At 36.1% G+C, this 27421-nt stretch overlaps 1 protein-coding gene across 1 annotated transcript; it reads right to left on the bottom strand.

The window, feature by feature from the left end:
• Positions 1–1773: 1773 nt before the first annotated feature.
• On the bottom strand, positions 1774–26853 carry LOC150091591 (zinc transporter ZIP1-like). The gene is made up of 2 exons (XM_090369044.1): positions 26536–26853; positions 1774–2382 (listed from the first exon to the last, which is right to left on the bottom strand). Exons 1-2 carry the CDS (start codon positions 26851–26853, stop codon positions 1774–1776), a joined length of 927 nt encoding a protein of 308 aa, XP_090225170.1.
• Positions 26854–27421: the final 568 nt, after the last annotated feature.

The following is a 27421-nucleotide window of genomic DNA, read 5'->3' as shown; positions in this document are numbered from 1 at the left end:
AAGTATAGGGAGACAATCAAACAAATTCATTTGGAGCAAAAGAAAAATTGGTTTAAAGACAAAATTATTTGTTTATAATACAGTTTTTAAACTTATTTTCTTATGCAGCTGAGAAAGAAATAAATGAATTGTTCAAAAATTAAAATCTTCAGAAATTAGTTCTAAGAAAAATGGAACAACAGTTGTAAGCAATGGCAAAACAATATTATAAATGAGCAAATAAGTAAAACCTAGTGTAACAAATATCTAAAGGTAAGAAAATAAAACTTAAGATGACATGGGTGTGTATCTAGAATGGATGGGGGATTAGCTAAAAAGATATTTAAAGCAAGATTAACAGTAACAGATCTAGAGGCAGACCAAGAGGATTGTGAATCAATGTTGTTAAGAGGAAAGAGGGTTACTCTGGTTAGGCTAAATATCTAATAGGAAATAGGATAGAGGGGAAAAAATAGGAAACTGAAGGCTGATAGTCCAGGGCTGACTTGTACACCCACTGGGTACTCAAAATGTTATCTACATCAGTAATAAAGAAACAACACAGCCTAATTTTTTTTAAACAATATCTTAAGATCAATACATGCCCTCTGTTTTGAATGCAAAGAGGAAATACCTGGGATGGGGGGGAAGTCTTTATTCTGTTCTCGAAAACTGATAACTCATATCAATTCCCTCTTCCCTGCGGTCCTACTTAAATTTTTTAGAACAGCATAAGCAGTTATTGCTTTCTTATGTGGCATATAGTCTATCAAAAGAATTCTTCCATATCCCAAAAAAGTGGCCATATGCTTCCCAGTGGAGAGCTGAGTCCTGAATTTTTTGGGCAAGCATGATCCATGGTGTTTCCATTTCATGGACCCCAGTTTTATTTCCATATCCCAGTGATAATTATATAATAAATCCTTGTGTCTTCACTAGTTACAATTCCTGAAAGAAACCCTCCTGGATGTGCAAATTTGTAACATGTAAATTTTCTTCACAAATATGAACCCTTGCACTGTTTCCAAAGAAGTGTGAGCATTCTTGGCACCCAGAAAAAAAAAAAAAAACTAACCTTTTATATCACCATATATGTTCATGGAGGCTTATCAATACCAACCCTCTCAGAAATATTACATTCTGTTGCAATCATAGCCTGATATATGTCTATCTTGCATAACCAGATCTTCAATATTTTGGCACATTTTTGGAGTTGTCACTTCTGTTGGTTGTCCCAAGAAGGAGTAATCTTCTATGGATCTAACCCCATTTAAACTGCTTAGATGAAAATTTTATCTGGCATTTAAGGGACATCGTCACCATATACAGCTTTCATGAATAACTTTTGGTCCACTCTCTTCTTTTGTAAAAAACTGATGATGGCTCAGGGCTCTAGTTTTATGGCATCCATGTTTTCTTTTGGATTGCCCACTTGAAATCTCTTCTGTATTTTTCACTATATTGAACCTATGCAAATAAGATGGACATTTAGGAGTGTATGATAAAAGTAGGGTTTTTTTTTTTTTTTACCAAACATTTATAGTCAATATAGATAAGCTTAATGCCCCTTGTAGATTTTGAGAATATACTGTACTATGGTTGTACATCTTATCAACCATCCTGTTGGTGCATATCTGCATTCATATTGCTACAGAATAAAAGTTCAAGGTACACAGCAATATTTTACAATTTATCTTAGTTATATTAAAAAAATTCAGAAATACAAATATTAAAAATAAATTAAAACAATTGCATATAAACAATATAAGTATAGTATACTATTTTTTTGCAGATTTAATTCTCAAAACCTACTAGTATACTAACACAACCAAAACCAAAAATAACAAAGAGTAGTTTAAGAAGTCGATGTTCTGGATTATTTACTTCATGTGGGAGAATTTCAAAAAATGTTACATACAAAAATGTTCCACAAGCAAAACCTTGTAATATACCATTTATCAGGGATATATATGCATTTTTAGAAAATTTTTCAATTGTTATGCCAATAGCAATTCCAACTGGTGACATAAGGGAAAATATTCCATTACATTGCATTATAGTAACAGTTGCAAGATCGCTCTCAGCAAGTTTAAGGCCAAGAGTAAATGCTATGATGATTTTGTGGATAAGTACAAACATAAACAGTTTTGTAACATCCCATATAGAAGACTGAAGACCAATTGCCAATCCCTCAAAAACAGAATGAATAGAAAGTGCAAATACTAATAACACTGCACGAAAATTTGAATGAGAGCTTGGATCTTCATGAATTGAGTGGGTCCTATGGTAACTAACATCTCTTATCCCTTTAACTGCATCAACATTCTCACAAGATGAGTGCCGATGGTAATTATTGAGCAAAGGTTCCTGTTCTGAATCATTTTCCTTGAACTTCAAGATTATCTATAAATGAGAAAAGTATAACAAGTGTTAGATAACATGTATACCGGAACACGAATTAAACTGTAATGAATATGATATAAAAACAGTCTGAATATTTTAGACATACATTGCATTGCATGGTATCTTCTAGTCATCAGAATCTCACTAATTACTATTAAAAATTATTAAGCTATACCTATACAGGATAATTCACAAAGATATGGCATAACTTCAGATGGTTATGGAGGTAATTTTGAGTAAAAAAGTTCATACAAACATGGGTCCGATTTTGAATAATTACAGTTACGTTATGTTCATATATTCTCAGCAATACACTATTGCAAATCACACTTGTAACTTGTATGTCTGCATGATCTTGATCGAACATAGCTTGACAAAACAAGTGCAGTGTGCAAAGCTGTGTAGTTCCTTTGTGTTCCATTATTACTTTCAAGATGCCTTTTACAATAACAATTGTAATACAGGTGACCCCCGCTTAGCTTAATGCTGATAATTAGTTCTGTAAAAACGGAGCGTTAGTGAATCCGCGCTAAGTGAGCGCCACATTCCCATAAGGTAACATAGGTATTTGTGAGTTGCGGTCGGTGCCATAGGATATTTCCTAACCAATAATAAACGGTAGTGAAAAGATGCACAAATGTCGGTCAAAATATTTAATATTCAAATATTTGTACATATAAAATATTCTGCATTACATATGTATATAATTGTGGTAACTACTTACGTATCAAAATTAAACTTAAAATTCCAATTAAAATCATGAATTTAATCATGAAAAATGTGTCGATTTTGGGTTGAACTTTGGCCCTCTTCCAAATAAACTAAGGGGTATTAATTTTAAATCCCCTGCAGCGTTACCACCCAACAATAAAATCAACCGATCCTTCACCGCTTTGAAACCTGGCATGTTTTTTTCTTCTTTCAATATGAAACTTCTTTTAGGCATTCGTTTCCACAAAAGTCCTGCTTCATCTATGTTAAGAACTTGAGAAGTATAACACATAATATCCCTCTTCAATAATTTTAACAAGTTCTTTTTTGAAAGTTTCAGCTCCTTCTGCACTTGTGGATTGTCCCTGGATTTTAAATCTATTCAACCATCCCTTACTAGTTTTAAATGGTTACACATTTTTTTTTTTTTTTTTAGGTGAGTTTTCTTCAGATTATCATATTGGCTAATCTCTCTCTCTCTCTCTCTCTCTCTCTCTCTCTCTCTCTCTCTCTCTCTTTTTTTAATAATATTTAATTTAACTGGATTCTGCATTGAATATTATCTTCAATAAAATTAGTTAGTCTTTCCATTTCAATCCTAATAGCCAGCCTAGCCCTAGTTGCTTGCAGTGGAACACCTATCTTTCCCACTGCTGAAATTAATTCTTTATTTTTTTTTGATAATTGTTCTTACAGTTAAACTTGCCTAAATTATGGCACACATCCGCTTGTCTTTGACCGGAATCGATTCGCTTCAAAACGTCTAATTTAATTTTCAAATTCAGTCTTTTTTTTACATTTATAGTCTTCGTACTGCACTCAGACGTTGTTGCTTTTTCATTCTTATTGGCCATTATTAACTCTTTGAAAATGTAACTGCGTTGGTTGCATTAATTATGATACAATGTTCAAGTAAACTGTCTGTTTCGCACGATGTCTAATACGGTACTGAGTGATGACTAGACGTCAGATAAATGCATATAACGCAAATATTACAAGCAATATACTTGGATCATTTTTTAAAATGTTGATCTCGGAACTATGTAACAAGTCACCGTACTGCAATTAAATTAGCGCGCGAGAAAATTTCACTGAGCGTGGGAAAATTTCTCAAGTCGCCATAGGAAATGTTTTAATTTTGTTTTGCTATTCATTTTCAAGCTATCGACTCCATCAAATGAAACAATTTCATTAAATATGCCAAAAATGCAATCTGTAAAAGAGCGTTATAGTGATCTGTGACAGTGTTATAGTCAGATACGGGTTATAATGTAAGAACAGCATTATAGCGAATCAGCTTAAAGTGAACCGCGTTATAACGGGGGCCTGCTGTATGCCAATATGGTGCATGTTTATGGATTTCACCATAGAAATTGCTCTCACTGAATACCAAAGATGTGTTCTGAAACTCAGGGTTTTAAACTGACAGATTATTAGCCAAGTTTTCCAAATGATGCAAGTACCAGATCTCTCCCCAGCATTCACATCCCATAGTTCATGTGTTAGTATGCATAGGATATCCTGATCAAGAGTGTGAAGAACACTGCATAAAGAAGACATTCGTACCACACGAAGAATGCTCAACACCTTGAACCTGGAGATAATGCCCAATGGCTGGAATTTTGTAATTGACTAAACAACAATCACTATTTACATTGTTACTAGGGCTTACAATACTGGTCAAAATCTTAATACCGGTATTCCAAAAACAAATGTTTTTCTCAATAAATATTGATGACAGTTAGGTGAAATAAAGTAAAGAAAAAAACAAGTACTGTAATTACTTGATTTATTCATGTTTTAAATAAAATTTTGTTGCAATAATAAATATTCTGAAAAAAATCATTAAAATAGTTATTCTAAAAACAAAAAATACATATTGTTACTCAAAGTTTAGTTATGTTTAAGCATCCACACACTACCTGTCCGTATAAAGTGAGCTCTTAAGAAACATAAGCAATGAATAGTATGATCATTTAAAATGGATCTAAATTTTGGTACATACAGTATTTGATTAGCGGCAGAAAATGCCCTTTCGGATTCTATTCTGGTAACTGAGATAATTGTAGCCGATCTCTACGATTATCTCAGTACCAGAATAGAACCCCAAGATCACACTGCACATGTGGCTTTTGCACAGTGGTTTCTCCAAGAAAGTGTTCAAGACTTGAATTTTCCAGCCTATGTTTTGTTCATGGATGAGGCTTATTTCACCCTGGATTTTTTTTTTTTTTTTTTTTTTTGATTTGGTAGTTGTTGGCGCATCAGCTTCTGTGGCCATATTGCACCTCCCAAGGTTTTTGCAGTACTTTGATCCAAGCCCGAGGCGGGAATCGAACCCGCGACCTTTGAGTTGCCGGGCAGGTACTTTACCCACTCGGCTAGCCCGGTTGGCTTCACCCTGGAAGGCTTATTCAATCAGCACAATGCTCGTGTGTGGGCTCATGACAACCCACATGGTGTACACCCCCATGCAGCACAACATCGCTTCGCAATAAATGTGTGGGCAGGTATTGTCGGTGACTGCTTAGTCAGCCCATACCTGTTACTATCCCACATGAACTCCGCTAAATATCGGATCTTTCTTGAACAAGTTCTACCAGGATTACTTGACGATGTTCCAGCAAATGTGAGACGCAACATTTGGTTTCAACATGAAGGGGCGCCTGCCCATTGTGGAAGGTGTGTTCTTGACCATTTGAACAGGCGTTTTGGGCATCGATGGATTGGCCATGGTGGACCCGTTGCCTTGCCCCACGCTCACCTGATTTATCGAGCCTTGATTTATTTCTGTGGGGGGCCCTCAAATCTATCGGGTATGAATCGCTTGTGGAGACAGAAATGGATCTCGTGGTGAGACTTGTCTGCGCTGCTGCTACTGTCAAAGAAACTCCAGGTGTATTCGACCGTGCCCCCCAATCCATTTTGCGTCGGTGTCACACATGCATCGCGTCTCATGGTGGAATCTTCGAGCATCTGTTGTAACATCGTGAAATGCATCCATCTCGTACTCATGTCTGCTTCTTGTGCTTCTGCTACTACTTTCCCGTGATGTTTCCAGTTATGGGTTCCTATGCGATTCACATTCCTTTAGATGTTACCTACCTCCCCTAAATGTTTGTACCAATATTTTTGAGACACCCTGTACATGTGATGAATTCCTTAACTGCACTCTTTGCTCTCTTCTTTATTCCTTATCCCCACTCTTTGCTCTCTCCCAGACTCAGTAAAGATACTATAGTGAAAATTATACTTTGCTTAATAAAACATCTTTCTCCTTCAGAAAATGATGAACATAATTCAACCATGGAAGACCAACAAGGAACAGAACGTCAGTGTTGTGCAAATTCTTTCCAAAATAAGAAATTGCCTGACTTCAATGAGATTTTAAAAGATGAACTTGAGTCAGATAATGAAATACATAACTATTTTAAAAAAAAGTTCAAAGCTTTTTTTTAGCAAAAATAATAACTGAATAGGAGCAGTAACTGAACCCTTTGGAGATGAAAGGGGTGTACGGAATCGTCGTGCCAGACACGCTGTTCACTGCAACGAAACACTCCTAAGGCAGAGGCAACGGCACGTGTGCTGGTAGTAGGATTATTCTGGATGGCATTCAACACACTTTCTTCTATGGCGGGAGTTCGCGTTGAACGTGGTTTGCCCGCACTACTCCTGTTACCCCTAAATGATCCATAATCGCACAAATTTTGAGGCACACATGCAAACAAACGGTGGTCCGGTACATGTCTGTCTGGGAAGTGTTCTCCATAAATTCGTTGAGCGGCTCGTCCATTGCCCTCCGCTAATCCATACACTAGATGCATGTCTGCCAGCTCACAGTTTGTATATCGATGCATGCTCTTCGTGCGGCGACTACTGCTTAAATCAGTAAACCAGAAATTTTCCCTCTCGCAAACTGATGAACAGTGCCGTCTACCGACTTACGGTGACGTTTCTGGTTATGGGTTCCTATGCGATTCACATTCCTTTAGATGTTACCTACCTCCCCTAAACATTTGTACCAATATTTTTGAGACACCCTGTATAAATGCAAAGAACAGAAGGACAAATCAGATTGGACCTTTATGTAATGGATGTGGATAGTATTAGATAACATAGCTGAAGTTGCAGATGAACTCAACAGTTACTTTGCATCGATATTTACATAAAAAAAAAAACCCTTTGTGTCAATGAGATATTATGGAAGTGAAGTTGAAAAAAATGTAATTAATGATGTTGAAATTTCAAATGATTATTTAATGAGAACTTTCGCACCTACAGACAAGTAAGGCTCCTGTGGTTGATAAATATACCTTATAATCTTAAAGGAGGTAGCAAGTGAGTGCATTGAACCATTAAGGCTAGTTATGAGGCATCACTGGACTCAGGAGAGAACAGTTGGATTGGTGTAAATTGGAACAAAGGCAGTTCTAGGAGTGTAACAGGAAATTACTGACCATCCAGTCTAACTTCAGTAGTAGGGAAAATCATGGAGGCAATGATCAAGGGTGGAATTCAGGATCATTTAGATGGAAATGGAATTCTGTTGGATACACAGCATGGTTCTGTAAAAGGAAAATCATGTTTAACAAATCTGGTTAGCCAATTTGACAGGTCACTTGTCAGCTGGATTTAGGGAATAATTTCGACATTTATTTGGATTTCAGCAAAGCATTTGACTCGGTCCCACATGAGTGGTTACTTTATAAGTTGGAGCAGGCTGGAATCATAGGGAAAATCCTTAGATGGATAGCACGATGGCTTGAGGGCACCAGGCAGAGGGTTGTGATAAATGGCTATTCCTCAGATTGGGTTAATGTAAGTAGTGGGGTTCCCCAAGGATCAGTATTGGGACCACTGTTGTTTTTGATTATCTTAAATGACATCTATGAAGGGATGGAGGGCATGAGGTCTAAACTCAGATGATGTAAAGATCAGTAGAGTAGTTAATGATTGTCGCCCAAGCAGAGCTTCTTCAGAGTGACCTAGATAGACTTCCGGGATGATCAGAAAAGTGGTAGCTATGCTTTCATTTAGCAAAATCTTACACCTGGGGAGCAGCAACCCCAGGTGTAATGGACATTAAATTACACCAGGTGTAATTTAATACACTTGGAGTTAAATTAAAATCAGTAGTGGAGGAGCGGGACTTAGGAGTTATGATATGGTCAGACATTAAGTTTTCCGGGAATTGTGGACAGGTTGCAATGCTGCATGGTGTCCTATCAATTATTTATCGAACATTTGTTAGTAGAGATAATGACGTCATAAACACATAAATGTGATTTTATAACCTTTATGTGATTAAATTATAAACTACTTTTTTAAAATTAGTACCAAAAAACTGGTATTTTTTGTATCAATACCGGAAAAAAATGACCGGTATCCCGGTATTTGAATTGCACACCATTACTGAATCAGTGATGATGTGCAATTTAACTGAGACTGTGTAAAAAAATTCCCATGTTTGGTTGGAAATGAATCCCCACTGGAGAGTAATTTTCAACACTGATTCAGTGTTAGTGTAGTGTGGAATTCTCTATAATCATTCACCTATCGTTTATTTTTGAGGGTTGCCTTAATGAACAGGTCTATCTACAATTTCTACAAAATGAATTGATACAACTGTTAGAAGATGCACCTTTGGCTGTATAATGTTGAATATACGAGGTGTGACAATAAAATCCCAGAGTGGTGCTTTTGCAGTCATGTTCAATGAGTTGGAAAATAAATGGAAGTGGAATCAAACTTCTTCCAACAGATGGTGGTACAGAGATTGTCCAGTAGGCTTAGTAGTGTTAACATTCCATGTCAAATCTTTACAACAGAGCAACGAATGAATGTCAAATTTTGCTTTAAACTGGGAAAATCTGCAACAGAAATTTATGAAATGCTAAAAACTCTTTACGTTGATGAAACGTTAAGTTGTACTAGCATGTTTGAATAGTAATGTGGTTCAAAGGTGAGAACATTTGTGAAGTTCTTCGCAATGATCCAGGAAGCGGACATTCGTCAACCTCTTGAAATGAGAACAGAGTTGAAAAGTTCAAGAAACTGTGGCAAGAAATCATTATTTGACTTTTAGAATGAGAGACAATTTGTCAAATTCTACATGAAGGTTTCAGGAAATGGAAGGTCTGCAAAATTTGTGCCACACACATTCTTATGGATGAGCAGAAGCAATGAAGAGTGTCATCATGCAAAGACTTCATCTAGACTTGTCAAAGACAATCCTAATTTACTTGACTGTATTGACACGGGAGATGAGTATTGGGTGTTTCAGTACAACCCAAAGACAAAGCATCAAAGCATGCAGTGGACTTCAAAATCATCACCAAGGCCCAAAAAGTTTTGTTTACAGAAGTCCAAGATTGAGAAAATGCTGATCTTGTTTTCTGACAAACAGTGTGATTCACAAGGAATTTGTACCTGAATGGGAGAGAGTCACTGTTGGGTAAATGCTTCAAAGACTTGAAATGCATTTCCCAGGTGAGGCTGCAATTTTGAAAGAAAGGCAGCTGATCTTTGTTGCAAAACAATGCCCCTACCCATTCCTCACTTGTCGTGAAGATATTTTGACAAAACATGGCACTATACAGATCCACCCTACTCTCTTGATCTAGCACTAGCAGACTTCTTCCTCTTTCCCATGGTGAAAACTACCTTCAAAAGAAAGATTTCAGGATGTTGAGGACAAAAATAAACACACAACAGCCAAACTGAACATCACCTCTTTGGACACCTTCACTGACTCTTTTCAGAAAATTTTAGAATGGTATAATAAGTGCATTCAATCAAACGGTGATTACTTTGAATAAAAATAAAAACCATTTTTGAGATTGTTCACTGTGTTCTTTTTACTGCACCAGTCCGGGAACTTCATTGTCACAACTCGTACTTCCAACATGGCAGAGCTTGATCCTCATTGTTCCTGTGCAGTGATTTTACAACTGGCTCTCTGCTTAGAGTAGATTCTCAAAAATGCCACCCTCCATTTCAATGTATTTTGCCACTCGTGTGTACTGCTTGCCTAAGATCACAACTGTCTTTTATGAAGATGACACATTTGCAACAAATCTGTGCTTCATTTTCTAACTACAATTTACTGATGAGAATACTTCTCTGGTCTGACTGCAATTTACTTTGGAGAACACTTTCATGGTATGGAATTCAGCTTTCCGGGTTATATTTCATTTATTAAAAAGACTTTTTTCTCAGACTGGACATTACATTGAAATTGTATGCACTGACAGTAATTTCTCACTAGCTACTTTCCATAGCAGGGACTCCAAATTCATTTTATATGAACTGCAGCACTGCAATATCTTATAATGGGTACATGAAGTGCAGAACTTCAATATCTTGCAATGGAGCGGGAATTAGTGCTGTAAGTCTAAATATCTGTACAGCATTGTCATTAGTGGCAGGGACGCCAGGAAAGCTGGTACAATAAATAAAAAAATAAAAAATAATTTTTTTATGTGGGCTGCAGCATTCAATATTCAATACCCAGAGAACCAGTCATTGGTTCCCTGGGTGATGGATCAATCACAGTAGTTCATAAAATTGGCCACCTAGGTCACTGGATCTAAACTCTTTAGAGTTTTGCCTGTGGGGGGTGATGAAAGGTCTTGCATATCACACAAAAGTGCAAACATGAGATGCATTACTTGACTGCATACTGAATGCTGCAGCCTACATAAAAGACAGCATGATGATCTTAGTGAGTAGCATACATAAGAGTAGCAAAATGCAATGAAGAGGAAGGTGGTATTTTTGAGATCTACTCTAATCAAAAGCATGTATGATTGAAGTATAATTATGAAAGTCTGTACACAGACTTTCCTAAACACTTTATCAGCTATGTTTATGTATCTACTGTTATTTTTATTTTATATTGCTCATAACTGCTTTTTTTTTTTTTCTCTCTCTAAGATTCAAACAGCCACAGTACTGTAATCATTCAGAATATCAGACCAACGTTTATATATACTTTTTAATTCAATATTGCCTCAGAAATCAGATCCTGAAGTTATGCCATATCTTTGTGAATCACCCTGTATAATTACTTATTATCTTTTAACAATAAAACTAAAATAAAAGATAGTACTTCCAGTGGTGTATGTAGCATCTTGGGTAAAGTGCTAAATTGTATGTCTGCTGGGTTATGAATATCAGCAGATCAAGAAGCCCCAAAGCCAGGGCTCGGAATGGATGCTATTCTGGTTGGTCATACATATCAGTAATGTGATAGATACACACATTAACTGTCTTTTCTTCTGTTTTCCTTTCCTTTCAAAATATTCCATTTTGAGCCTTGCCCAATGCCAACAGTTACAGGAATTATGTGCGGTAGCAAAAAGTAGAAAATACGAAACAAAAACCCTCCAACTCTTCAACTTTATACTAGGAATTAGGGAACCACCTGCTTGTATAAAAATGTTTCTGAAGGTATCAATGGTGTTGGAAGGAGTCAAAAATAGTTATTCAGAATGGAATATCGCACTGGACATTGTCTAAAGCAACATTTCTTAACTGCTAATCTGCAGATCAGTAACAGTTCCTTTATTTATCCACCGGCAATATTGTTAGTAAGTATTTGAAGTTAAATTTAACTATTTAACCAGATATTTAAAAATTAATGAAAAGTAGCAACAAAATCCCCTGATGAATAGGAGAAAAAATAATGAAAAACTAAAAATAATAATATTCTCATTATCATACATAAAATTCAAGTTTTTTACTAATCTTAATGACGTCATGATTATGCATTAAAGAGAATAACAGCAGAACCTGACTAATTCAGACTAGGGGGGAAGGGGGCTGAATTAATGAAAGGTCCAAATTACAGACTCATAAAAACAACAAGCAAATTTATTCACATCAGGCAAATGCATGTTAATTTAGATGGGACACAAATATGAATGAAAAAAAAAAAAAAGAAACAAAATTTTATGGAAATGTTTACTTTTAAAATAAAATGGAATACAGGCAGTCAAATCTAATAGAATACAAATGATACGATTTTATTAAACAAACTTTAATTTCATTAAACATTAATAACTATAAATTTAATCACATGCAGACAATGCCAATCCCCCCCCCAGTTGTGTTGGCATTTAAAAAAAAAAAAAAAAAAAAAAAAAAATCAGAAGTGGTCTACTTAGTAAAGATCTGTTGTATTGCTGTTTTCATAATGTTATTCTTCCTTTCTCTTAGAGTGTAGATATATTTTTCGAATTCAAAATGTATTGTAAGTAGGGTACATTATTTCTTTCATAGGAGAAGTAATAGAACAGAAAGTACACAAGGCTGCATAAATTATCACTTGTGAAATTTATTAGAGAAATTAAAGAGAGATTTTTGAATTCTTTGTCAGAATTAGTAAATTCAATAAGAGCTTGATCAAAGGGAGTCTCTAGTGCATAATTCAATATTTCCCAACCTGTGGATCACAACCCAAACTTAGGTATCTGATGCATTTGCAGTCTTTCCTGAAATTCTGTATAAGGTCACAGAAAAAAAATTAAATATTAAATCACGCATGTGTTAAAAAAGGTAACTAATAAAAGCACATTGCTACATTTGAGATGTGATTAAAAAGTTTGGGGACTGAATAACATCTTGAAACTGGCAGCACTGCAGTCAGTTGCAACTTGTTGCAGCATGTTTGCCAATTCATTTAGACAGTAACTTATGAATCACTCGTTTATCTGCAGTCCATCTGAATTAGCATGTACTGAATTGGTGTTTTATGTGTTTCTTCACATTTTAAAACATGATTTTCCTGAGCAGTGAATTTGCATCAAATTTTGTTTTAACTAGATCGTATGTATAGCTTAGCTTAATTTTCAGCACTCACCTCATAGTAATCCGCTTAGCTGGTGGAGGGTTTTACCACATACATAGTGGTTATAGGACTCTAATACTTTACAGGGATTATGGGTTTAAAATTAAGTTATGGGCTATAAAAATTTTTAAGAAAGGAAAGTGCACCTTCCATGGTTGCCTAATTAAATTAAATTAAATGAAGAGAAAAAAAGAGAAAAGGAAAATATAAGCTAATAATCGCGCATGAGCGACTTTCGAGTTTCCTCATCTTCAGTTAGCTATAGTGGAGGGGGGGAAGAGAGCGCGCTTGTGTTATATACGGTTGGGTTCCCGAAATGCATTTCAGTGCACGTGGAAACTTAATACGTGCTAAATTCCAAATGGGGGAGAAATTGGCGGGAATCTTTTTGTTTAATAATAAAAATAATAATGGCATTTTTTAAAAGATCCAAGATGAAATCAGAAATTCACTGGAAGAGGATCGGTTCAATTCTTTGTCAATCTAGAGAGAGAGAGAGAGCGAGCGTTAATGACCAGATCTACATTTTAGTAATTGGTCACTGATCCAGCATAAAATGGTTTCATTGAAATACAATCTTGTTAACAAAAACTATAAATTAAACTTTTATTAATGAGTAATTTTTTTTATTTGAATTCAGGTTCTCAATTTTCTAAGGCTTTTACAAAATCATGGGATGAAATGTGCCTAGAAAAAAATGCATAAAAATTTGCATAAAAAAATAAACAACAAATAAATATATAATAAAATTTTTAAAAGCATTTATGAATGTATTTTTAAAGACAATACAAACTGATGACACTGTTAACCTGGCATTTGCATCCAGTCAAGCTATGGACCTCATTACCTTTTATAAGCACCATGATTCATACTTTGATATACCTTCCTCTGTCTCTGGGCATATTGCCATTCATTTTTGCTTCAAAGATCTGTTTAACTAATCTCCCTTTTCCCATCTTTTTTTTTAACCCTTCACAGCCAGTACGGTGTCTGACAGATACCACTTTAATTTGGAAATAAAATCATCCCACATATCCCCCCCCCCACACACACACACCACCAATATTCTTTAGATGATTATACAGTATTTTCTATTTTCATTTTGATTATACTATGAAGTACAAGAAATTTATTTTTTTGTTTGGCATTTAACAATTGCCATGCAAACAATATAACATTTATGTTTCTTTCAATCCACTCCACTGTGGCATCTGTGAGATACCAGCAAGAGTTATTTTTATTATTATTAGCAATATGATGCAAGGAAGTCTAAGGCTTATGCTGCACCAGCCAAAAAAAAAAAAATAATAACTGAGTTACCCTGAGAGTGAGAGAAGTAGAAAGGAACCACCAAGAAAGAGAATGATGATATCCAACTCAGGCCCTGGGTGTGCCAAGCCCATACTCACTCACAGCCCTTGGGATTTGTTTTGTCTTCTGTCGAGTTTGATTTCACTATTTTTGTAGAAATAAAATTCAAACAGATGTAAAGTCTGGCAGACATCACTTGAGTATATGCATTTAAATTCAGACTCAGTGATCTTGATGATTCTAAGAAACACCATAAAAACATTTATTGGTTTCTCTCATTTATATTTGTTTGATATTTTGACTTTTGCCAATCATAATTAATAAAACACCATTTTGAATTAAAGAACAAAAAAGCTAAAAATATAATTTTTTATAATTAAAAAAAGTAAACGTACATCAGATGCTACATGAGTATGTGTTCCATTTAGGGCACTAGTAGCAGAGAGTTAAATGCCCACACCATCTTAAGTTTGCTTCACTTACCTTTCATCTGATTTTTTCATTCTCATGTTGTCTGAGCAAGGTGAAGAATGCCATCAGCATTTAGCTTACTCAATCCATTTAGAATCTTAAACATCTCGGTCAGATCTCCTCACCAGTGCTAGTCACCAGATATTGCAATTTTCAGAATTGAAGCCTTTTTTGGAAAGAGTACTTTTTTGTTCCCCTCATTAATCTCATTGCTCTTCTCTCCCATTAAAACAGATCAACATCCATCGTAATAAAATAAGGCTTTCCAGACCTGTATGCAGTACTCAAAATGTGGCTTAACCATTGCCTTATACAATGGGATAATCAAATCCTTATCCCCGATGACAAAATTCTTGTTTATCATTGAGAAAATCCCATAAGCTGTCCTGACAGCCTGTCTGCACTACTCAGAGAACTTCGTATCTGGCTGTACCATTACCCCCAGGTCTTTTTTGTTCTCCAATTCCTTGAGTGTGGTATTATTCTGGGATTACTGTTACCCATGTGTATTACCTTGAATTTTTCGATGTTAAACTTCATTTGACACTTCTCAGTCTACCTGCCTAATTTTTCTAGACCTTGTTGCAGTATCAAACCCTAATTACTCTTATTAACCACCCTGTCAAACTTTGCAAACTTTTAGACATTAAGCCTAATATGCCTTCATCAATATCATTAATAAATATTGAAAACAACAATGGGCCCAAGCACTGAACCTTGAAAAACTCCACTAATAATGTCCGATAATCACTCTCTGTTTTCTTCCATTCAACCATCCTCTTATCCATGCAGTAACTTCCCACTTAATGCCACTCTGGTCTAATTTGTAGAGTTTTTTTTTTTATGTGAAACAGTATCAAAAGCTTTTCTGAAATCTAAGTATGTCGAAATTAATTTTGTCCTACTTTATGATGTCAAAATAAATTTTGCATATAATTCTTTTGTTACTGCATTGTAGAATCCAATCAGATTGGTCAAACAAGACTGCCCCTTAACAATCCATGCTGTGACTGCTGCATAACTGCATTCCTACCTAGATGGCCCCACATTACTTCCTGAACCATAACTCATATCGTGTCAGTGGTTTGGTGGGAATATCATAGTACATGTGGAATATCATAGTACACCAGCAGCACAGAAGAATAGTAGAGTTTTAATTGTAATAAATAAGTATTTTAAAGGTTTTAATCACATTTTGGGCATATATCTTTTTAATTTAGCTAAGGATATAACTAATTTAACATGTGATAGTGTATATCTCGAACTTGATATCTAAGATATAATGGAAAACTATATAGCCGAATACATATCAATGCATTAGCTTAGTATAGTACAGTATAGTCAAGTATAGTACAATATAGTCAATTAATCAATTAAATTTATAAACCTTATTATTTTTTTTGTTAATTACATCGTATTTAAATGGAAATCATGCCCCAGATTAGAGCAGCAAAGCAATGTGCACAAAATAGCGGGAGTGCTGTGACTTGGGGGAAAACCAAAGGGGGCAATTCTCCAACGCATCACAGCCTAAAAAAATGTACAAATTGTGAAACGTGAAATGTTTGCGAACCTTTCTGGAACAGGACATGATCTAGCCATGGAGTGTGTCAAGAAATTAGGGGCCAACTCAGCATTCTGATGGGCATCTATGAGAGTTTGATGGGCCCTTGAAGGAATTAAAATGGGGGCCCATCAAACTCTCACCTGCCCAACTGAATAACAGCACTCACTCTTGTGCATCAGGCAACACAGTGGCAACTTCAGGGTAGAATGCACTTGTCCCACAGAAGATAATTATTGTCAGTGACTCTATTGTCAGAGAGAGAGATGGAAAATATATTGTACAAAATATTTTGTACAGGGTATGTCTGCCAGGGGCAAAAGCTGATGATGTTGTACAGCAGATATCATCTTTTAAGGACACAAACGGTTATATTGTTGTACACATTGGCACTAATGACATTAAGAGTAGGAGATTTGTAGACTTACTTAACAAGTACAGGTCAATGTTGACAAAAACGTTGCAAGTTAGGGTTAAATTTGAAAGTGTGTGCAATTTTTCTCAGACACCTTAGGAAGGAGTATATGATGAGAGCCTTGTCAATCAATTTGGCCCTGGAGAGATTGTGCAAGGCTTCTGGGGTAGAATTTTTCTCAGCATGGTCTGTGCTTGTTAACAGGAGAGACTGTTTCTCCAGGGATGGGATACACTTAAATAGAATGGTGAAAGAATATTTTCTGATGCTATAGAGGCAGTGTTGGGTGGGTCCAAAAACTGTTAGCTTGGGGCGGGTTTCACAGATTAACAGTAGCCACAGGCAGAGGTAAAAATGATTCTTGCACTGCTTCTATTAGAATGAGCAGCAACCTAGAAGGTGAGGTGCTGGGGATTTCCAAGACTGCGGGGAGACATTGTAGAACAAGTAAATACATGGGTTGTGTTAGAGTAACTAAGAGTAAGAACAGGTGAAGTAACTTGCATGTACACCAATGCTAGGAGTATAGTAAATAAATTTGATGAATTTGAGGTGCTGGTGAAGATATCAAAGGCAGATATTGTTGGGATATCAGATGTGGTGTTACACAGAGATAAAGAATGCAGAATTGGAATTTGGGGAGTATAATGTGTACAGAAAGAACAGAAAGGGAGGAGGGGTTAACAAACATTTTCACATAAAACCTAAAGAAGTGTATTCAGTTGTCATGGGTGGACAGTGCAGTGTTGAGTCAGTTTGGTGTGACATAAGCACTGGGAAAGCTAAGTTCAGAGTAGGAGTGTGTTTAGACCTAATGACTCTGATGAGTACAATGAAGAGCTGTACAGAGAAAGTGTCCTATAATGGTAGATTTTAACTTCCCAGATATTGACTGGAATTTGTGGGTTGGTCACTCACACACTAGCAAGGCTTTTGTGGATTTATTGGATGATTGTTTTCTACAGCACCACGTTCGAGAGGCAACCAGAGATAGTAATGCACTTGATCTGATTATCAGCAGTGATTATTCATGTATTAAGAATAATGCATGAATTTAAGTAAAGGAACTACTATGTGGCAGTGATCACAGTGTACTAATGTGGGATTTACTCAAAGATGTAACTACCATCACTGGTATTGGAAGATTATTTTCTACAGCAACATGTTCGAGGGGTAACCAGAGGGAGTAATACTCTTGATCTGATTATCAGCAGGGATTAATAATGCATTAAGAATTTGCAAATAAAGGAACCACTAGGTGACAGTGATCACAGTGTACTGATGTGGGATTTACTTAAAGATGTAACTACCATCAAAGGTAAAGGGAAGGGTTTTTGCAAAGGTGACTACAGTGGTCTCAGACAGTATTTAAATTCTATACAGTAGGACCAATTGATGATGTTACCAAGAGCAAATTCTAAATGGGAAGCATTCGAGGAATTAATCTTGGAAGCTACTATGCTTTTCATACCAACTAAGAAATACTGTTCTAGGTTTAGGTCCAAATGGATGTCAGATGAACTAATGAGACTCATGGCAGAAAATAAAAATGCATGGGGGACACATAAATTATCAGAAGAAACAGATGCCTATGGTAGATATAAGTTAGTCTTGTCATCAAGTGACAAAGGAGGTTAGGCAAGCAAAGGCAGATTACAAGAAACCTTTGGCAAAGGATGCAAAGAAAAACAGTAAAGGCTTCTTCACTTATGTAAACTCTTGAAAGAAAGGGATGAATCAGATTGGTCTACTTGATATTGATAGTTCGACTGTTGATGATTCTGCTCAGGTAGCTCAGAAACAATGAGTATTTTGCATCTACATTCACACGAGGATTTCTGTAGGGAAGTGGAGGCCAGAAGCTTATCAAACTCTAACAGGAAGTTTAAATGATTTTGTAATAACTGAGCAAAGTGGAAGGGAAATTGAAGTTAAACATAAGGAAGGCAGCAGGGGGGGGATCTATCCAGTTATATTAAAGAAGGAAGCAAAGGAAGTTGTTGTTGTTATGGAGGCTTAATGGCACATAAGCTGCTAAGGCTATATGTGCCTTGCAGCAAAGGAAGTAAGCACGCCCTTAGCCATGATTATGAGGGCATGCTTGGACTCAGGGGAGGTCCCCAAGGACTGTAGATTTGCAAAAGTATTCCCAATTCACAAAGGGGGATAGAAAGGTGACTCAAGTAATTACGGACCTGTTAGTTTAACTTCTGTTCCAGGGAAAATAATGGAATCACTGGTTAAAGAAGCACTGCAGGATCATCTAGAAAAGACTGCAGTTATAGTTCAGACACAGCATGGGTTTGTTAAGGGGAAGTCTTGTCTGACCAATTTGATTGGATACTATGATGCAGTAACAAAAGAACTGGATGCAAGAGATAATTTTGATATCATATACAGTTGATTCCGGTTATTTGGGACACATTGGGACAAGTGCATTTTGGCCCGATTAAGGGCTGCCCCAATTATGCAAAGTGTCACGTAAATACAATGAACCTCACTTTACAACTGATTTTCTTCATAATCAAATCACGTTATGGTTGATTCAGCACAGCCGTTCACTATACAATACGTAGTAAGTGCCGGTCATTGTGATCACGTTTGTGAACTGAATTTTAATTCTATTAATTAAACAGCAATTCTAATTAGCAAAAATAGGAGGCAAATTATCCACAGGCTATAAAAGTAAAGATATATCAAGCACAAATTTAGACTTGATTACCTTACCAATTAAAAAATTAAATGATACATGAAAATTGGAAGAATATTATCTACAGGTTAGCAAAATAAAAATAAATTTACACTTACATGTGTAGCTTAATTAATACGTACTGTAATATGTATCAATATAAATACGTACTGTAATATGTATCAATATATGTATCAATATAAATGATATTGATGATGGTATATCGGGCTTAATGTCCAAGTTTGCAGACGATACAAAGGTTGGCAGGGTTGTCAAGGACACTACTGACACTATGCTGCTGCAACAGGATCTGGAAAGGTTGAGCAGATGGGCTGAGAGGTGGCAAATGAAGTTTAACATTGATAAATGTAAAGTACTACACATGGGAAACAGCAACCCCAGAGCAACGTATCAACTCTGTGGTACTACACTGACAGTGGTAGAGAATGAAAGGGACTTGGGGGTGGTTGTGCAGGCAGATATGAAGTTCTCTGAGCAGTGCAGAAGGGCTGCAAGAGTAGCTCATGGTGTCTTATCAATGATATACAGGAATTTTTCCAGCAGGGATAAGGAGGTGATTATTCCATTGTATAAGGCGATGGTCAGGCCACACCTAGAGTACTGTATACAGGTCTGGAGGCCTCATTTCAAGAAGGATGTAGAGCTGCTGGAACGAGTACAGAGAAGGGCAACAAGATTAGTGAATGGAACAAAGGGGTGCTCTTACGAAGAAAGGCTTAAGTTTTGCAAATTACAGTGTCTGGAGACTAGGCACCAGCGAGGTGATCTGATAGAGGTGTATAAAGCCTTGAATGGTTTAAGCATGCTCAATGCTGATGGGATTCTTCCTCTAGCTCAGAAAAATCACCTGAGAGGGCATAAATTCAAATTGAGGAAAGACAGATGTAGGATAGACGTGCGGAAATTTGCCTTTAGCCAGCGGGTGGTTGGTTGGTGGAACAGACTTCCATCCCTTGTGGTGGAGGTTGATAGCCTAAATAAGTTTAAGGCTCAGCTGGACAGGTATTTTGAACGAACAGAGGGGTGAAGTGAAAGTGGGTTTTTTTTTTTTTTTTTTGGCTGATGCTGCATAAGCTTGCTTTCTTGCATCAAATGCCTCTACTAATGCTAATGTACATACTAACTAGTTGATATTTCTGTTCACTAACATTTGTGGGTGGGAATTAAAATTTAAAACAGTAAAAAAGATAAGCAATCACTAAAAAAGAACACAGCACACACACAAATCGCAATTAGCACGATACTCGCAAGTGAAAATGGAGTAACAAGTTAAGAAGCTTAAAAAATAGGAATGAAGAGAAGATTTTAAAAATTTGTTTTTTATATGATTGAAGATTTCATGGAAGGGGAAACATATGACAAGTAATTATAGACCTGTGAGTTTAACTTCTGTTCCAAGAAAATTAATGGAGGCACTGGTTAAAGAAGCACTGCAGGTTCATCTAGACAAGACTTCAGTTATAGCTCGGACACAGCATGGTTTTGTTAAGGGGAAGTCTTGCCTGACCAATTTGATTGGATACTATGATGCAGTCACAAAAGAGCTGGATGCAGGGAATAACTTTGATATTATATACTTGAATCTTAGAAAGGCTTTTGATACTGTTGCACATGGAAGACTGCTGCACAAATTGGAGCAGTGTGGCATTGGAGGCAAATTGCTGCTATGGATAAAGGGGTGGTTGAGGGGGAGAAGACAGAGAGTGGTAATCAATGGACACTGCTCATCGTGAACTAATGCTATTAGTGGAGTCCCTCAGGGTTCAGTGTTGGGTCCATTATTGTTTTCTGTATTTATAAATGATACTGATGATGGTATATCAAGCTTAATGTCCAAGTTTGCAGACGATACAAAGGTTGGCAGGGTTGTTTAGGACATTACTGATGCTATGCTGCTGCAACAGGAACTGGAAAGGTTGAGCAGATGGGCTGAGAGGTGGCAAACGAAGTTTAACATTAGCATTTAGCATTAACATTAGTAGAGGCATTTGATGCAAGAAAGCAAGCTTATGGCAGCATCAGCCAAAAAAAAAAAAATAAAATAAAGTAAAATAAATAAATAGAAAATAACCACTTCCACTTCACCCCTCTGTTCGTTCGAAATACCTGTCCAGCTGAGCCTTAAACTTATTTAGGCTATCAACTTCCACGACAAGGGATGGAAGTCTGTTCCACCTACCAACCACCCGCTGGTTAAAGGCAAATTTCCGCACATCTATCCCACATCTGTCTTTCCTGAATTTGAACTTATGCCCTCTCAGGTGATTATTCTGAGCAAGAGGAAGAATCCCATCAGCATTGAGCATGCTCAAACCATTCAAGGCTTTGTACACCTCTATCAGATCACCTCGCTGGTGCCTAGTCTCCAGACACTGTAATTCGCAAAACTTAAGCCTTTCTTCGTAAGAGCACCCCTTTGTTCCATTAACTAATCTTGTGCTCTTCTCTGTACTTGTTCCAGCAGCTCTACATCCTTCTTGAAATGAGGCCTCCAGGCCTGTATACAGTACTCTAGGTGTGGCCTGACCATTGCCTTATACAAGGGAATAATCACCTCCTTATCCCTGCTAGAAAAATTCCTATATATCATTGACAATACACCGAGCTACTCTTGCAGCCCATCTGCACTGCTCAGAGAACTTCATATTCACATACTGAACATTCATATTGAACATTGACAAATGTAAAGTACTACATATGGGGAAACAGCAACCCCAGAGCAACGTATCAACTCTGTGGTACTACACTGACAGTGGTAGAGAATGAAAAGGACCTGGGGGTAATAGTGCACGCAGATATGAAGTTCTCTGAGCAGTGCAGACGGGCTGCAAGAGTAGCTCATGGTGTCTTATCAATGATATACAGGAATTTTTCTAGCAGGGATAAGGAGGTGATTATTCCCTTGTATAAGGCAATGGTCAGGCCACACCTTAAGTACCGTATACAGGTCTGGAGGCCCCATTTCAAGAAGGATGTAGAGCTACTGGAACGAGTACAGAGAAGGGCAACAAGATTAGTGAATGGAACAAAGGGGTGCTCTTACGAAGAAAGGCTTAAATTTTGCAAATTACAGTATCTGGAGACTAGGCACCAGCGAGGTGATCTGATAGAGGTGAATAAAGCCTTGAATGGTTTGAGCATGTCAATGCTGATGGGATTCTGCCTCTTACTCCGAATAATCACCGGAGAGGGCATAAATTCAAATTGAGGAAAGACAGATGTAGGATAGATGTGCGGAAATTTGCCTTTAGCCAGCGGGTAGTTGGTTGGTGGAACAGACTTCCATCCCTTGTTGTGGAAGTTGATAGCCTAAATAAATTGAAGGCTCAGCTGGACAGGTATTTTGAACGAACTGAGGGGTGAAGTGGAAGTTTTTTTTTTTTTTTTTTTTTTGGCTAATGCTGCATAAGCTTGCTTTCTTGCATCATATGCCTCTACTAATGCTAATGCTAATAATGTGAAAACCCACTGAATTCCAACTATCGGTATTATCGCAAATTCGATAAGGTCGCAAATTTACTATTCGTTTATAATAGATTGCACTAACAGAAAAGCCCAATAAACAGGGGACTGCTAATTGTTTTTATTATTTTATGGTTGTGACTTCCAGAAATCCAATCAAACCATGTGGTATGGTTGGAGACAATCATAGGGTAATCTCAAGTGCTGCAGTCCACTGCCCTGATTAAACGGCATGTTGTCCCAATTAAGTGAAGTAAACCCAGGCTATTTTCTCGATTGGGTTCTGTTCTTTAAGATTTGTCTCAAATAAATGGCTGCCCTGATTAACTGGTGGCCCAAATAACCAGAATCCACTGTACTTGGATTTTAGGAAAAATTTTGATACTGTTGCACATGGAAGACTACTGTATATGCTGGAGCAGTATGGCGTTAAGGGCAAGTTGCTACAATGGATAAAATGATGGTTGAGTGGGAGAAGACAGGGAGTGGTAATCAGTGGACACTGCTCTTCATGGACTAATGTTATTAGTGGAGTTCCCCCAGGGTCCGTGTTGGACTCATTGTTATTTTTTGTATTTATCAATGATATTGATGAAGGTATGTCAGGTTTAATGTCCAAGTTTGCAGATGATACATAGGTTTGTTGCATTGTTAATGTCAGTAAGGATGGTATGCTACTGCAACAGAATCTAGAAAAGTTGAACAGATGGGCTGAGAGGTGGCAACACTGACAAATACAAAGTACTGCATATGGGTAGCAGTATCCCCAGAGTAACATACCAACTGTGCAGTACTACACTCAGGGTAGTGGAGAATAAAAAAGACCTGGGGTTAACTGTGCAGTCAGAAATGAAGTTTTCTGACAGTGCAGACAAGCTGTAAGAGGAAAGATGCTCATGGGATCTTGTCAATGATATATAGGAATTTTGCTAGCAGGAATAAGGAGATGATTATCCCCTTGTATAAGGCAATGGTCAGGCCACACCTTGAGTATGGCATACAGGTCTGGGTGCTTCATTTTAGGAAAGATGCTGAACCACTAGAACGAGTACAGAGAAGGGCAACGAGATTAGTGAGTGGAACAAAGGGTTGCTGTTACCAAGATAGGGTTATGTTCTGCAAATTGAAGCATCTGGAGACTAGGCACTGATCTGATTGAGGTGTATAAGGCCTTGAATGGTTTGAGCAAGCTCAATGCTGATGGGATTATTCCTCTTGCTCAGATTCTGCATCTGAGAAGGCATAAATTCAAATTGAGGAAAGACAGTTGTAGAATAGATGTGTGGATTGGTTTGGTTTTTTCTAATGGCGCATTGGCAGCTAAGGCCATAATGCGTAGATGTGTGGAAATTTGCCTTTAACCAGTGAGTGGTTGATTGCTGGAACAAACTGCTATCTGTCGTTACGGAAATTGACAGCTTAAATAAATTCAAGGCTGAACTAGACAAACTTTTGGAGTGAATGGATGGGTGAAACAAGGTTTTTTTTTTTTTTTTTTTTTTTGGCTGATGCTATATAAGCTTGCTTTCTTGTATCATATGCCTGAAAACTAATGCTAATGCTAACTCCATTATTTTCTCTGGAGCAGAAGTCATTTGTAATATGGTCCTTATATGGTCATTACTTCTATCTACCATTTCATTTTAAAAACTTATTTCTGAAGTCTCTAATTTTTGATTAATTCCTTTATTTCCAACTTAACTCCATTGATTAAAACGGGCTTAAAACAACACTATATCTAATTTCTCTTTTACTCAAAATGAATTTATTGTTTATTAATAGCTTCTTACACATTGTTTTACTTATTCTGTTACAGTATAGCCCCAGTTATCGTTGTTGTTTGTTGTTGTTTATTTGGTTTTTAGGAGCATTAGCAACTAAGGCCATATTGCTCCGGGATATGCGGTGGTCATTCCCTGACCTTTCCGCATCCTCCGTATTTGGTGGTGACGGGCTCGAACCCCGGTCTAATCAAGAAGCGTGTGCTACGCACTGCTGCTCCTTCCCACCTGGCTACGGAGGCGCCCCCCAGTTATTTGGCAGTGGTTTGGAGTGCATTAATATTTACACTATACTTTATTTTCTTTGGCTTAATTTTAAAATAACACTTATCATCACCACCATACTTTTGTGACTTCAATCCCATCAACTCTGTTGGGTGCAGGCAAAATCATATTATGAAAAAAATGTTGCTAGAAAATGGAGTTTACAATGAATCAAACACAGCTACTATAGCAAGAATAACCTATCATTTATAAATTTATAACAAACATTATTTATAGTCTGCCAATCCTCTAGAATTTAACATTTTTTTTTTGGTACGACTTAAATTGAAATAGTTAACAATAATACTCCAAAAATTAATTTTAAAGAAGGCAGTATATATTGTTTAAAAGTAAAAATGTGCCAATTCATTATTTTTGCTTTCATTACATACATTTCTACACAGGGTATTCTGGCATTTTTAACCATATTAAAATATGGAATTTTTAATTAAACTATTTACATTTTAAATAAAGAGAACAATACCCCAAAAATTTTAAACATTATTAAATTAAACTATATGCATTTCTAAATATCCTGAAAAGTACTGCTACATTTTTGTGATAGCTATACAGTTTCTGGTTGAGGAACACTTAGCAGATGGATGCAGCACCGTGATAGAGTTGCTAAACTGCAACTTCTGGAAAGTCTGAAATTAGATGAGATGGACTTTACTTGTATTTATTATTTCGTACTGTTGTTTATAATATTTATACTGATGATATTATTATTTATAAGTAGGTTTTAAATTTTCTTTTATTATGCAGCTTATACATCCAGTTATTGGAACATAACCTACTATAGGATGTATAGTTTATAAATAAGTAAAATACATTTGAACATGAATTATGTGTATTTTAGACTAATAAATAAAATTTAATTTATCCAAAATGAGAGTTGAAAGACATGGTAAGAAATGCAGAACTAACCTGATAATGAAATACATTACACTGCATTGTGTGAACATAATTTAAAATATTAATAGCTGTACATTATAACAATATTTGTGATGTTTTTGAACCTATGATCCCTTCATCTGTGGATAAATAATTAATACTTATTATAAATTTACATAATAAAGTATCCTCTGATCACATCTTGCAGGGATGACAATTCTCACTTTCTATAGTCTGTGTCTGGCAAAATGTCATTGGAGGATAACTGTATTATATAAATTTCTAAATAAGTTTTAATTATTTATTGCAGATAAAGGAACTATAGTGCCCTCAAACATTTGGAATATCATAATGTAAAACTATTAAAGTGTCTATATGTTTGCATAATGCAATCTGGTGTGTTTCATTATCAAAATTAATTTATATACAGAAAAAAAAAAAATAGTTAGTCATAAAATACACAGTTTTAATGTATTCTTTCATGTGCATAATGTTCTGCTGATTTATATTTAACTGTAATAAGATATTGCTTAGTGTGGAAAGGTAATCTCAAAGTTAAGTACAAATGAGTGCCTAGCTTTATGATGAATGAGGTATGCTGGCAAATTCTCAGGAATAATCAAATGGCAAGGTCCCATGGTATTAGTATCAATCAATCAATTTATGGCAAAATATTCACCAAAGATTACTGTATATACATAAGAAACTATAATTTACCTGTTCAATAATAAGCACCAGCAAGAATCCACACAGCATAAAAAACTCTGCCAGAGGATAGTTTGATAAGCTGTTCTTTTTCATAATGTATGAAAACTCATCGCGAACCTTAGGTAAAAGTTCCATGAAACATGTTCCTGCGAAAACACCACCTCCAAAACAGCTCAGAAAACTAATAGTGACTATGATGAAATGTTTTCTATCAGAATCATAAATTTTGGATACTGAGTTAAGCATTAGATACGGCATAACAGTAAAGATGAAAACTATTATAAAAAGTGCACATAGTTCAAGAATTTTCAGAGAAACAACATCCATATTGATATTTATATTGCCTGCTTGCTTGTTATTAGATGAAATAATCCAAAAACATGAATAAGTTTAGCATGTTTCAAGTCAGCACCTATAAAGAGAAATAAAAACAGCAATCTTAATTCTTTCATGTGACGATGCTTCTATCAAATAAAAAGATAACTTGATAAATTCTCATACAGAAGCAATGACTATGAAGAAAACTTATTAAATGCAGTGCTGGTGTGACTACTATACATAAAATGTGTTTATACTATGATTTTTAGCGTTTCTCACCAACCATTGAAGTAAAAACAAAAACCAAAATCTTAAAAAGCTTTATATTTAAATTTACAGTAGATCAAACAAAACAAAATAAGTGTGATTATACAAATAAAATGTTACTGATAATAAAATAGTGAATTAAGATAGGATAAAACAAATGTAGTTTACAGTGAATGTACAAATAAAATGATAATAAAATATTGAATTAAAATACAATAAAATATACTAAATTAAAAGCGCTAAAATAACTGATATTTTAACTGATATTTAGTATATTTTATTGTATTTTAATTCAGTATTTTATTATCAT

This window comes from Mastigoproctus giganteus, chromosome 1 (assembly GCF_048544385.1).
Source record: "Mastigoproctus giganteus isolate SK-2022 chromosome 1, ASM4854438v1, whole genome shotgun sequence".
NCBI lineage: Eukaryota > Metazoa > Arthropoda > Arachnida > Uropygi > Thelyphonidae > Mastigoproctus > Mastigoproctus giganteus.
Note: the sequence above shows the minus strand (reverse complement) of the source record. Positions and strands in the feature narration are given on the sequence as shown.

Excerpts from the sequence above, each read along its gene's own strand:
- LOC150091591 (XM_090369044.1), bottom strand. The coding sequence starts at position 26,853 with ATGGATGTTGTTTCTCTGAAAATTCTTGAACTATGTGCACTTTTTATA. Across the intron at positions 2,383-26,535 it reads TGGTGCTTATTATTGAACAG|ATAATCTTGAAGTTCAAGGA; the intron begins GTAAATTATAGT and ends TCTCATTTATAG.